This window comes from Muscardinus avellanarius (assembly GCF_963383645.1).
Source record: "Muscardinus avellanarius genome assembly, chromosome: 5".
Lineage (NCBI taxonomy): Eukaryota > Metazoa > Chordata > Mammalia > Rodentia > Gliridae > Muscardinus > Muscardinus avellanarius.
This window is the reverse complement of record NC_137790.1, coordinates 15,173,283-15,185,617: the sequence shown is the minus strand read 5'-3', so window position 1 is coordinate 15,185,617 and position 12,335 is coordinate 15,173,283. Positions and strand designations below refer to the sequence as shown.

Genomic DNA, 12,335 nt, shown 5'->3' with positions numbered 1-12,335 from the left:
CTGAACATACAGACAGACTATTGTGAGCACATGTTCAGACATCCTGGGCCTGGTGTCTTAGTGAGAGACAGACATATTTAAAGATTAAGCTTGAGGGCCTTCTCTTGTCTGACTTTCCAAAGTTCCCCAGTCTCACTGTCACAGCTGAGAGTCACTGGTGGTATTCCTGGGCACATGGAGGGTCTTCAGGGCTATTTTCACTACCACTAAACACCCCTAGCTCTCAGGGTCAACATGAACCTCAGGGAGCTTTGACCTTAAAATTTTTGAACCAAGACACTGCTCTGATGTCTGCCTAGAGTCCCTGCCCACAGAAAGCACAATCTGAAAGAGATTCTTCAGTGTACTAGTAATTTGAACGTGGACATGTTCACCGGATTTGGAGCAAGGGGAAGTTTTTAAAGGCAAAAGAGAGAAATTTATATAGGCTTTTGGTATGCAAAGTCCATTGTCCTTGGGGACCCTGGAGGCAGCAGTTAAGGTCTCCTTTTTGGCAGAGATACTGTTGCTAGGCAGAAGCAGACTTGAAGAAAGTCAAATATGAGCCTGGTGTGGTGGTACAGGCTTTTTATCTCAGAACTTGGGAGGATGAGACAGGAGGATTGCAGGTTTGTGACCATCCTGAGCTACTCAATGAGTCCTTCTGTGATTTCGTGAGACTCTTTTACAAAATAAACAATAATAAATTATGGCTAGGGGGATAGCTGAGTGGTATAATGCCCCTGGATTCCATTCCCAGTACTGCAAATAAACAAATAAATAAAAAAGAAGTCACATATGAAGCTGATGACAGAATCCTGTGCATGTGTGCAGGTGGGAGGCATGTAAAGCACAGGGTGCAGATAGAAGGAGAAGGAATCTTCATGGGGCGATAAGAACTTCTTTGAACATATTTATCTCAGACAGGCAGGTGCAAGCCCTCTCCTGGTTCTAATTTTCCTCACTCTGACAGAGATGAGTTTACTTTGCCTTCAGCCAATTTGATAGCACCTAAAACCCAGGGTCTACAGCCATTTGTAGCTTATTCTCACATATGTAACCCCCATTGCTCTAGTCTAGGTGGGGAAGTTAGAGAGACACAAGGCTGAGATGAGGCCAACTCCAGGCTGGATGCAGAACCTGGGAAGAAATGACAGAGAAGGTACAGATCTGAGGCTCCCTGCAACAACGAACCCTCACCAGGTCATCCGAAATAATCTAAGTAACTTTTAATATGCAGTTCCTAGAGGAAAAATAAATTGTACTTCTTTTCTTTCTATAGAAACACCTTTCAACAAAATCACTATCACATACAGAGATGATCAAAAGAAAGATGCACACATAAAATATGAGGAAAAAGAAATAGAAAATAATGTCCATATCATATTGTCTTGATTTTGTCATATTTGGGGGTTTTTAACTTTGGGAGACTTGGTTTCTTATAATTATTTTTATTCTAAATTAATATGCATGTTCATATCTATGATATATAATCTTGCATTATTTTTTTTCTAAATGAGGAATCACAGAGTTATTTTTCAAAACCCACAAAATCTGATCCATATTTTCTGGTAAGAAAACTGGGAAGGAATCATGTGCTACAATAGAGAGGAAAGAATAAGAATAATAGAGGCTGCCATGACCATGGGAATGCTTTAAAGGCATTCAAAAAGTGTGAACTGAGGTTTAGAGAACTGTGTGTATATAAAGGGGGGGGATTGAGCCTGGTAGGCTGAGACAGGAGGATCGCACAGGTTCGAAGCCAGCCTCAGATACTTAGTGAGGCTCTCAGCAACTTAGTGAGACCCCTGTTTTCAAATAAAGTATAAAATAGGTCTGGGAGTAAAGCCCAGAGGTAGAAAAGCTCCCTGAGTTCCATCCCCAGTACCACCAAAACTTAAATAAAATAAAGGCAGGTGTAGATCCTAGACAATTTACAAATACAAATGTATCATATAAAAGCTTGAATTAAGCTTATTCAATACTGACATGGTTGGAACACTAAGAAAGCACCCATCTTTCTCTTGTGTGGGGAGAAGAAAATCTAAACAAATCAATCCCTTTTGAGACCACTATCACCCGTTTCCCACCTCATCTTAATTGTGTCTGCTATTGATTTTCTCCACACAGGCCCTTTATGGTCACGCCTTAGTGTTACTTTGATTATCTAAATAGTAAATTTTTCCTGCTTATTTCTTCAGAATTATGTCCATTCATCTTCATCTCTCAATTCCTTTGACTTGCTTTTCCATGGTGCCTGTAGACTGAGCAGAGTAAGCATTGATACTTACACAGTTTTTACAGTGATAACTGATAATCACTGCTTTGCAGTCCCCACCTTGGAGCAAAATAATTTTCTCACTAAAACAGGCGCAAATGTATAAGTCAGGGCCAGAGAGAAGAAGAGGGACTTTCCTGGCCAAGGTAGAGTAGGCATTAATTAAAATCAGTCATAGCATTTGTAGCATAAATGTATTTCATTGACACAGAGCTATAAAACCCAAATGAGTTCACCCATAAATGTAAGATGAAGGTAGTTAGTTCAATGCAATTACAAAGATTACTGGGTTACACATATGCAAATGAAGAAATCTGGCTATGAAAAAGATGACACTCTAAGGTGCCACACCCATCACTGAGAGTATATAAATACTCAATGTCTAGAGTGAAATTCAAACTCAGAATCTTCTCCAGTTAGTCTCACCTGAGCTCACATCTCCTCTCAACATGTCCTACAGCTGCTGCTCAGGAAACTTCTCCTCCCGCTCCTTCGGGGGCTGCCTGCCCTACTCTGGCTCCTCCTGTGGCTCTTCCTACCCCAGCAACCTGGTCTACACCACTAACCTGGGCTCCCCCAGCACCTGCCAGCTGGGCTCCTCTCTCTACAGTGGCTGCCAGGAGACCTTCCGGAGGCCCAGCTGCCAGACGTCCTGCGTGGTGTCCAGGCCCTGTCAGCCATCCTGCTACCGCCCGAGGATCCCCACAACCTGCAGTCCCTGCCAGTCAAATTTTGCTGGATCTCCGGGCTTTGGGTCTAGCAGCTGCGGCTCCCTGGGCTTCGGATCGAGAAGTTCCTGTTCCCTGGGCTATGGATCCAGGAGCTTCTACTCCTCTGGCTGTGGATCCAGTGGCTTCAGACCCCTGAGTTGTGGAGTCCGTGGCTTCTCATCCGTGGGCTATGGATCTGGATTCTGCCGCCCATCTTTCCAGTCTTCTTGTTACAGACCCACCTGTGGATCTGGATCTGGGTTCTATTGATCATGTTATCAAATGTTTAATCTTGTAGATTAATGCCATCATTATTTTTTCTCTATTCCAAATTTTTATTGTCTACATTACGTTTGAGAAGAATTATATATGTTCTATAATTATCAATGTCTAGCTTGTCTCTGGCCAGAAATTATTGCAGATAGATGTCATCTGCAAACCATATAATTAGTGTATTACCTCAAAATAAAGTCTAAATTCTGCATTGGAGATGAATTTATGTTATTGTGTTTTATTTCAAAGTTTTGGGAGAAGCCAAACTATTGATTTGATTAAAATATATTGATCCTATTAATTCCCTCTGTTTGTTTTTCTCATTTGTTTACTTACTAGGGTATTTTTTTGTGAAGCATTAGAAGGATTATAAATAAGTCATCAATATCCATGTGAAAATAGGTTTTGAAAGTGTGCAGTTGGGATTAGAATAAACATTTGGAGGCCTCAGATTTTATTTTTTTACTTAAACTATAGGTAGGGAAGGCATATTATTTGAATATGTAATCTTTTATTAAGATTCATAGTAAGAAACTGAATTGATTCATCCTTATAATGAAGATCCTCATGTCTACGTCAAAATATATAGGATAGCAGACTAGTTTACATTTCTGACAGGAATACAGGAAACAAAATAGTATTTAGATTTATATGATATGGTTATGCATCTACGAAAAATGAAAATAATACAAATTTTAACATTTTCTTAAAGTTGAGTAACATTTTTTGGTAAAAATGATGAAATGCTTCCATCTTAATGATGAATATTCAAAGATACCCACTTATCCAAGTATATATAATGACCAAAATTACCATGGAAGTTTGGTTATAAATCAAAGTCACAGAGTCAATATTCCACCCTGGCTATTTTGTTTTAATTTACTTTAACAAAAATAATAATTGAGCACATCTATGAGTGGGATCGTTTCCATTGCTATGGCAAAAATACCTGAGGAAATCCTTAAAAGATGAAATATTTATAGTGGTTCCTGCTTTCAGAGATTTCAGCCTATGGTTGTTTGGCTCTGATTTTAATGGGGCTGTTGTGGCAGCGGCAAATCATTGTGGAAAGATGGACCAAAACAAGGCTGCTCACTTTATGGTGACTGGAAAGCAGAGTAAGGGAAAGAAATGGTTCAGGGAGAAATACTTCTAATGGCATGCACCCAGTGGCCCCAGTCTTCCCCAAAGGCCCCAACATTCTAAAGATTTCACCAGCTCCCAAGTGTGACCAAATCTTCAACGCATGAGCCTTTGCAGGACTTTTGGGAAATGCATTCAGTTCATCTCCATGAGGCCCCAAAGTGTTTTAACATTGCTCAAAAGTCCACATCCTGAGTGTCCTCTGAGAATGGAAGTACCTCTTAGCTGAGACAACCCAAACATCAAGTTATATTACTTCCAACACAAAATAGTATGACAGACACAGGGTAAACATTTTCAGTCCAAAATAGAGAAAGAGGGACAGATGAAATTGAACCTAACCTGAAACCCAGCAGGGTTAACGTTAACTTCTATAGAACTATGTCTTCATCTGGGGCATGTGGTGAATGCAGGCAGTAAAGGGCTTGGCCAGGCTTCCTCTATTTCATTGCTTGGTTACAGTCCCCTTGGCCACTCTCTTGTGCTGGTTCTGCTCGCTGGCTGTGAGGGACTTCCTTTGGCAGGTATCCCACATTTCTGGCATGTCTAAATTTCTACATCATTTATTGAAACTTCAGCATCACTCTTACAGCTTTATGTATAACCCTATCAGGGGCCAATTTCCACTTCTGTCATATGTTGTCTGCCTTGCCAAGCATTCCTGAGACATCTTGGCAAAAACCTTCATGACCCTGTACCTCTTGCATTCTTCATGCCTGCAAAAACAGCATCATGTGCTCTGTTGCCAGTGTGAGCAGTAGCTTGGCTACCTTGGACTATGGCGGTAGCATCCTCTGAGTGCCTGAATAGCTGAATATGATGAAGTAAATCCTGGGAAAACATCTTAGGCAACCTTGGAGGAGCAAGGCAACCCTCTGCTCTCTTCTCAGACCAAATCTTTCAAATGACTTGACACTTTTATATCCTTGAGCTTGTGGGTGAATGGAGTCTGGCCAATTTCTGAGATGCTATCACAATGGAAATGAAAGAATAATTAAGAGCATAAAATCTGGTCACTGAGACAATGTAGGTAAAACTGAAGATCACTGTGCTATGTAAGATAAGTCAGGCACAATGTAGATGAAACTGCAGATCATTATGTTATAAGTCAGGAATAAATAGACAAATGCCATATGACCTATCTCTTATATAAATCTGAAATGGTTGCTTTTCCCTAATGTACATGATATACATTCACAAACCTATCAAGGCAATCACTAAGTCAAACTTGAGAAAGAGAGAGGGAAGAGGAAATGGGATGGAAATTGGGAAGGGCTAAATGAGTGATGTGTGCATGTATGCCTCTATCATCTTGTACTCCATTAAGATGTATGACTACAATGCACTGATAAAAAAATTAAATCAAATTAAGAATTATTATACTTTGAATCTGAAATATCCCCTAAATAGTTACATGTTAAATCTTGATCCTCAATCTATAATCTATAAAGGTAAGCTTTTGGGAAGTGATTAAGTCATGAGGGTGCTGGCCCCACCAATGGAGTTCATAGCCAAATGGATGACTGGGAAATGGTGGAAATTAGATGAGGTGGGACCTAATTGAAGGGTGTGGTCCTTAAAGGTGTGCCTTTGGGTACTAAATCTTGCTCCTGACACCTCTCTCTGCTCCCTGTCCAGCCGGATGTAAACAGCTTCACTCATCACGCCCTTGACCACAATGTGCTCCTCACCTGTTTTCACCACAGGCCCAGAAACAATGGAGCTACTTGACAAGAGCCTGAAACATCTGAAAACATGAAGAAAAACACATATTTCCTCCTTTATGTTGTTTTTCCCTCTGGTATTTTTGTCACAGCAAAAAAGAAAAAGAAAGCTGACCAACGCAAGAATAGAAAGATAGTTTCCAGAGACTCAGAAGAGAGGGCAGGAGAACAGGAGGGAAGGATGGGGAAACGTTGCTTGATAGGTATTAATTTAGAGATTACTAGGAGTAAAATGTTCTGGTGTGCTATTGCTCAGTAGGGTGATAATGGATAACAATAATGTGTTGTGCATTTCAGCCAACTAGAAGAAAAGATTTTGAGTATTTACCATAAAGAAATGATGTTTGAGAAGATAGATGTTAACTTCTTGTACCATTACACAATACATACATACTTCAAAAAGCATATTATTACCATTAGTGTGCCCAATTTTATATTTTTATGCATTTTAGTGAAAAATAAATTTTATTTAAAATTTAAAAAGAGGATTTTGTCATTTGCAATAACATGGACGTTATGCTAAATAAAACATCCAGTAGTATATGATGTCACTTGTGTATGATGTCATTTATCAATATGCATAAACATGTATGAGGTTAAAAGACAGAAACCCCTGACAGTAGTGCAGTATGTAAATTGAGGTAAAGATACATGGCCCTAAAGGCTTCTAACATTCTCGCACTGTACAGCAGGTGATAAAAGTACTAATTTATATTAATAAAGCATGCTTTGATCATTAAAAGTCAGTAATGTCATACTAAAAAAGCAATAATGTCTACTAAAACTTTCTTTTATATTTTCTTAGGTATAAAAAAGGAAAAGAAAAAATAAAAGATATAACAGTTAAAAGTAACAAAAATGCTATTTGTGCTTTACTAACATCAGACAAATCTGGTTATGCAACAAGAGATTATCTGCAGACCTAGATATTTCTTATCTATTTGTTTCTCTCCAATGGATTTGAGAAGAAAATTATAATATAACCTATAAAAAGAAAATTTAGGAATGAATAATCATTGATGACAAATGGAGAGTCTCTGTAAATGTCATTAAAAAAATTCTTCCTCTCAATCCCTACCTATAGTAGGGAGAAACAGCCCCAGTCCATATTTAGGCAGATTCAGTGAGGCTTGGCCATGGAAAGGTAGGGATTATCCCTGTTATGACTGGATGGCATTAAAGGCATGCAGTCATAGCATTTCTGATGCAGGAGTAGTTCATTGGCTTGGCACTATAACAACACAATGGCTTCACACTTAAATATGCAATGTAGAGAAATGTTTAATATGCAATTACAGAAATGATTATTGAGATGCACATGGAGAAATGAGACATTCTAACTGTAGGGAGTTGACTGAGGATGCCGCATCCATGGCTCAGAGCACATAAGTGCCTCTGTCCAAAAGGAGACATTAACACTCAGAATCCCCTCCAGTTATTCCCTGCTGAGTTCCCATTTCCTCTCAACATGTCCTACAGCTGCTGCTCAGGAAACTTTTCCTCCAGCTCTTTTAGTGGCTACCTGTGCTACCCAGGCTCCCACTCCAGCTCCTCCTGCCCCAGAAATTTGGTCTACAGAAGTAACTTCTGCTGTCATAGTACCTGCCAGCTGGACTCTGTTTCTCTACAGTGGCTTCCAAGAGACCTGTTTTGAGATCACCGGCTGCCAGAAGTCCTGCATGGTGTCCAGACCCTGCCAGACGTCCTGCTGTAGCTTAAGGTTGACTTTTGCTGGATCTCTGGAATTTAGGTCTGGCTACTATTGCTTGTGCTGTGGATTCAGTGGTTTAGGATACCTGAATTGTGAAGTTCAGAGCTTCTCTTCCCTGGGTTATAAACTCAGGCTCTCCTCTCTGATGACTTTTGTCTCTAGGAACTACCAGTCTTTTTGCTACAGAACAACCTACGGATCTGTCTTCTATCAAGCAATTTGGCTAAGGGTTCAGAAATCTTGAGCAATGTAATGAATCTCTAAGCAAAGCTTGTCTCATCTTTATTGTTTCCAGGTAAAGCTCTGTATTAGTCTCAGATTAGCGGCTCCTCACCTTATTTCTAGACGCAAATCACTGTCCAAAATGCAGGTTGTAGCATATAATGAACTTTGTTAATAAGTCTCTTGGATAAATAAATGTAATTAATGCAATTATAAAAATTGCTTAGTTATGTAGCGAAATTGAGATTAATACACAGTGAATGAATATCAATGAGTTAATATAGTTCTTATTTTACATTTTGTCACAAAATAGGTGGAAAACAAACAGATATTATCTAATAAACTCATATATCCTGATTTCCAAATTTGCTGTCAAATATTTTTTTGGTTTTGGTTTTAGCACTCCTAGGGATTCACCTTCTCCAGCTACACATCTCTAGGTTACTAATCCATTACAATTAATTTGACTATTGATGAAATTACAACCCCAATGATTTATCTGCATCAATTCTGAACATTAATACACAGGATCTTTAGGGGACATTCTATATCTACCGTAACAGAGCTTTAAACATGTTCCATTTCTAAAACCAGTGTTTTCTGGAATTCTTACATTGTGTGCATAGATTTTATATGAACATTGATCTCAAGAACAGTATATTGCACATTATATTTGATGGATATGGGACTTTTATGTTTGCTGAGAAAAATAAGAAACTTAGAAAATACAGATAAGTGGAAATAAAATGTAGGTCATATGTAAAGTTTTGTACAAAAGCCTAAGAAGCTTTCTTTGATTCAATCAATGTTTGAGTGGCAAAAAGTACCATAGCCTTTCATCTCACCAAGGATTTTATATATGACTAATTTCTTTACATATGTGTAAGAAGGAAGCCAATTATCCTTTATAAGAATTATTTAGGTTTATGAGATGTGAAGTTTCACCCTCTTGTATAAGACTTGACCTAAACATGGGTACAGAAAATCTCTCTTATCATTAGAAATTATTATTTCATTAATATTTTATCATACACATATGTACCCCCTTGATTTTATATTTTGTTGCCATTATGATATTTTAAAGGTTAGGTATCATAGAAAATAATAAAGTGCTAAGATGAGGAGCATATTGATAAGGTCTAAAGGTAATAATAAAGTGTGTTATCTTTGTATACAGATAAAAGCAAAGTTCAAAGAATTTCCTTTTCCATTAATTTTTAGACTTCTATAGAATCATGAGAAATACACATTTTATGAACTACAGTTATTCTACACAAAAGGAACCAAAGACTCAGAGTGGATCAAGGGTTCACTACAGGTCCCAGGCCTGTAAGGAAACCATGATCAAAGATTTTATGAGAGATGAGAAATAATATAAGAAGCAAAGACACCTGCACTATAGAAGAGAATAAAGAGAATTTTGAGAAGATGAAATGAAATGTTAGAGATGTATAGAGATATTTGTGTTTAATGAATTGTTAGAAATCAAGTTACAAGTTGTATGGCACCCCAACAGAAAATCAGTCTATAGATACGTGATACATATTCATCACGTTATTGTTCTTATGTCTTGAATTGGGGCTTATCTTTATCTTAGGATTCATCTGCTAATATTTATATACTGCTTAAAAGTCTTTCTAATTGATCATTCTCACTGTATAAATGTCTGAACTTAAAGTATTTTGTAAAATAACCCTTGTCAAATGTTATGTAAATCAATACGCTGTAATTTTGTACAGATATATGTTTATATCAAATATATCATGAATACTCTCAGAAATCTATAGTAAATGAGTGTACATATAAGAAAGTTGAAAACCTGGGACCTTTTTTGGTTTCTGGAACAAATATATTCCCCACCAAGAAATACCTCTCTAGTCTATATACACAAATTTAGTTAGTATAAGGTGCAGAAAAATATTCTGTATGTGTGTGTCTACATTAAGAGGCGAGGCAAACATATCTGATGGGTCTTATGATGTAAAGTGTGTCCGGGATATAAGTAATGCAATATGGAGTTCATGGTGATCCTTAGCATGAGAATCATAGTGCAGACGTAGATTTGTAGGACCAGGTTTTGTAATCTGCAGTGGAAAATTAACAAATCTTTGGAAAGTCACTATTGGCTCCTGGTAGAGATATAAAATTTGGCCATGAGACACCAAATAACCATATTTCTGCAATTGTCCTTCATGTGCTTACTCCTGTTGAACCCTCCAACATAAATTCATGAAACTTGTGAGCAATTCTTCATTAAGTGTAAATAGTAAACACAGGAGTGAACATAAGTAGGGCAAGAAAGTAGACCATATGAGCAGGAAACCAGACCCTTTTGACAGCACCGGCCTCTTACGCATATCACATTTGTGACCATATTGAGGGTCCCAACGACCAGCTGAAAGAGGAGAAAAAATGTTCAAGCTAGGTTTGCAGATGGATTGAGTCTTTATGCGATAGCATTAAACAGTATGTTGAGAATATTTTCTCTACAGACAAAAATTAATTTTGAGCACCTCGTTATCCACTTGATATAAGATAAAATTTGGTGCCAGCTGATACCTCTAGATTTCTGGACAGTGGCAATTGATCTGCCTTTTTAGTTAAAACATGTAGATGGACATATTGGAGTGGATACAAAGTGTGAAGATATTTGAATTTCTTCTTAATGCCTATGAGAACATATCTACCATGGCTTTGTCAGCATCTCAATACCAGAAAGATGTCAGAGCAATATTTTATATTTTTAGAGAACATTATGGAAACAGAACTGATTTTGGAATGCAAAAGCCTCACTCATAGCTTGAGCAGTGACACGCCTGAGAATACAGATTTTGTCTTTAAATGCTCACTTAATCCCTTTCTGTTTCTAGCTGTTTCTCATTATGTTCTATTTTTCTTTGACTTTTGGATGTGAGCGTGTTACTTAGCAATGGGCAACAGAAAGAAGAATATGAATCAGCAGTGACAATCCAACAGAGTCAATCAATAAAAACATCCTTGCAAAAAATACAGCTGTGCCCTGATCTTTTGGCACAGTAGAAAAAGAACAGAAAGAAGGGCAAAAGAAATAGAAGCAGGCACAAATGGTAGGGTCTCCCTGCTCATGATAAGCTTAGCACTACTGACAAATACTGATAGATTCTCAGGTGTCAGAAACATCCTTGGCTTTGCATTATAAAACAAATTGTAGCACTTATAATAAGTAGGGAATGCATTCCCTGCAATACAGAGAAGAATGATGATTGACACATATTTAGAAGAGGGTGCATATAGATGAAAAATTTAAGTTATTTTGTACCACACCCATTAATAAGAGTGTGTAGGTAAGATAGTCCAAAAAATGACATTAAACTGTAGAATTTTCTCATTGTCATCTATAGGAACTCCCCTCTCCTTCCAACACACCCTATCACTGCTCCTCCGGAAAACCATCCTCCTGCTGCCTTGTGGAACACCTGCCCTACTCGGGTTCCTTTGTGGCTCTTTCCACCCCAGCAACCTGATCCATATGCTAATATCTGCTTTCTCCATAAAGTACCAGTTGGACCTAATACACTTCCTATATAATGAGGATTCTGGACAAAATTATCTATATTAAAGATGTTTATAATTTTTACATCTCTCAGTTCCTGAGGCCTAAAATAAATATGGATTAAGACATAGTCTTTTATATCAACACTTTGAACTATTTCTCTTGGTTTTCAAAATTTAGAATATTATGTTGTTAGTATTTTGATAAAAGTCTTAGCTTTGTCTGGCTGAGAATTTCAGGAAATTGTGATAAAAACAGATCAGTTACTAAGTAATACTATGAATTAAACACAAAATTATCTTTTAATAGTGTTGTGATCAAGTTTCCAATATTATTCCTATTCATTTTTCATTTAGCCTGTAAAATATACCAGTAACAAAGACATTTTTTGAAGAAATGGACACTTAAAGCATATTGGATGCTACCAAAGTTTTCAGTCTTACAGGATAGTCAGTGTGTACCATTGAAATATAGAGCCTCTTAGGTGGGAAAAGACAAAAGGAATTAGAAAGCATGCCATATAAAATTTGGGAAACAAATGGAATGAGCAAAGCAGATAAAAGTGTCCCTTGTGACTGGTGCCAATTGTTTTCTAGGAAGTCGTTGTCAACTGTGAATGAGACAACACTGAACCAATTCTTCTAAGAGAAAAACAAGATCCTGCAAGCCTGGGATCAAAACAATTTCACCAGTAGACCAGCATATCCTTGTGATACATATGCTGGTACTTAACGACATCTTATTTATTATACATCGTTGGCTC

At 37.7% G+C, this 12,335-nt stretch overlaps 1 protein-coding gene across 1 annotated transcript; it reads left to right on the top strand.

Moving 5' to 3' along the window:
- Positions 1-2,706: 2,706 nt before the first annotated feature.
- On the top strand, positions 2,707-3,237 carry LOC308262984 (keratin-associated protein 13-1-like; the record flags this gene model as incomplete). The annotated part of the gene is made up of 1 exon (XM_080695790.1): positions 2,707-3,237. The coding sequence occupies one exon, from the start codon at positions 2,707-2,709 to the stop codon at positions 3,235-3,237; it is 531 nt and encodes a 176-aa protein (XP_080551916.1).
- Between the last annotated feature and the right edge of the window lie 9,098 nt (positions 3,238-12,335).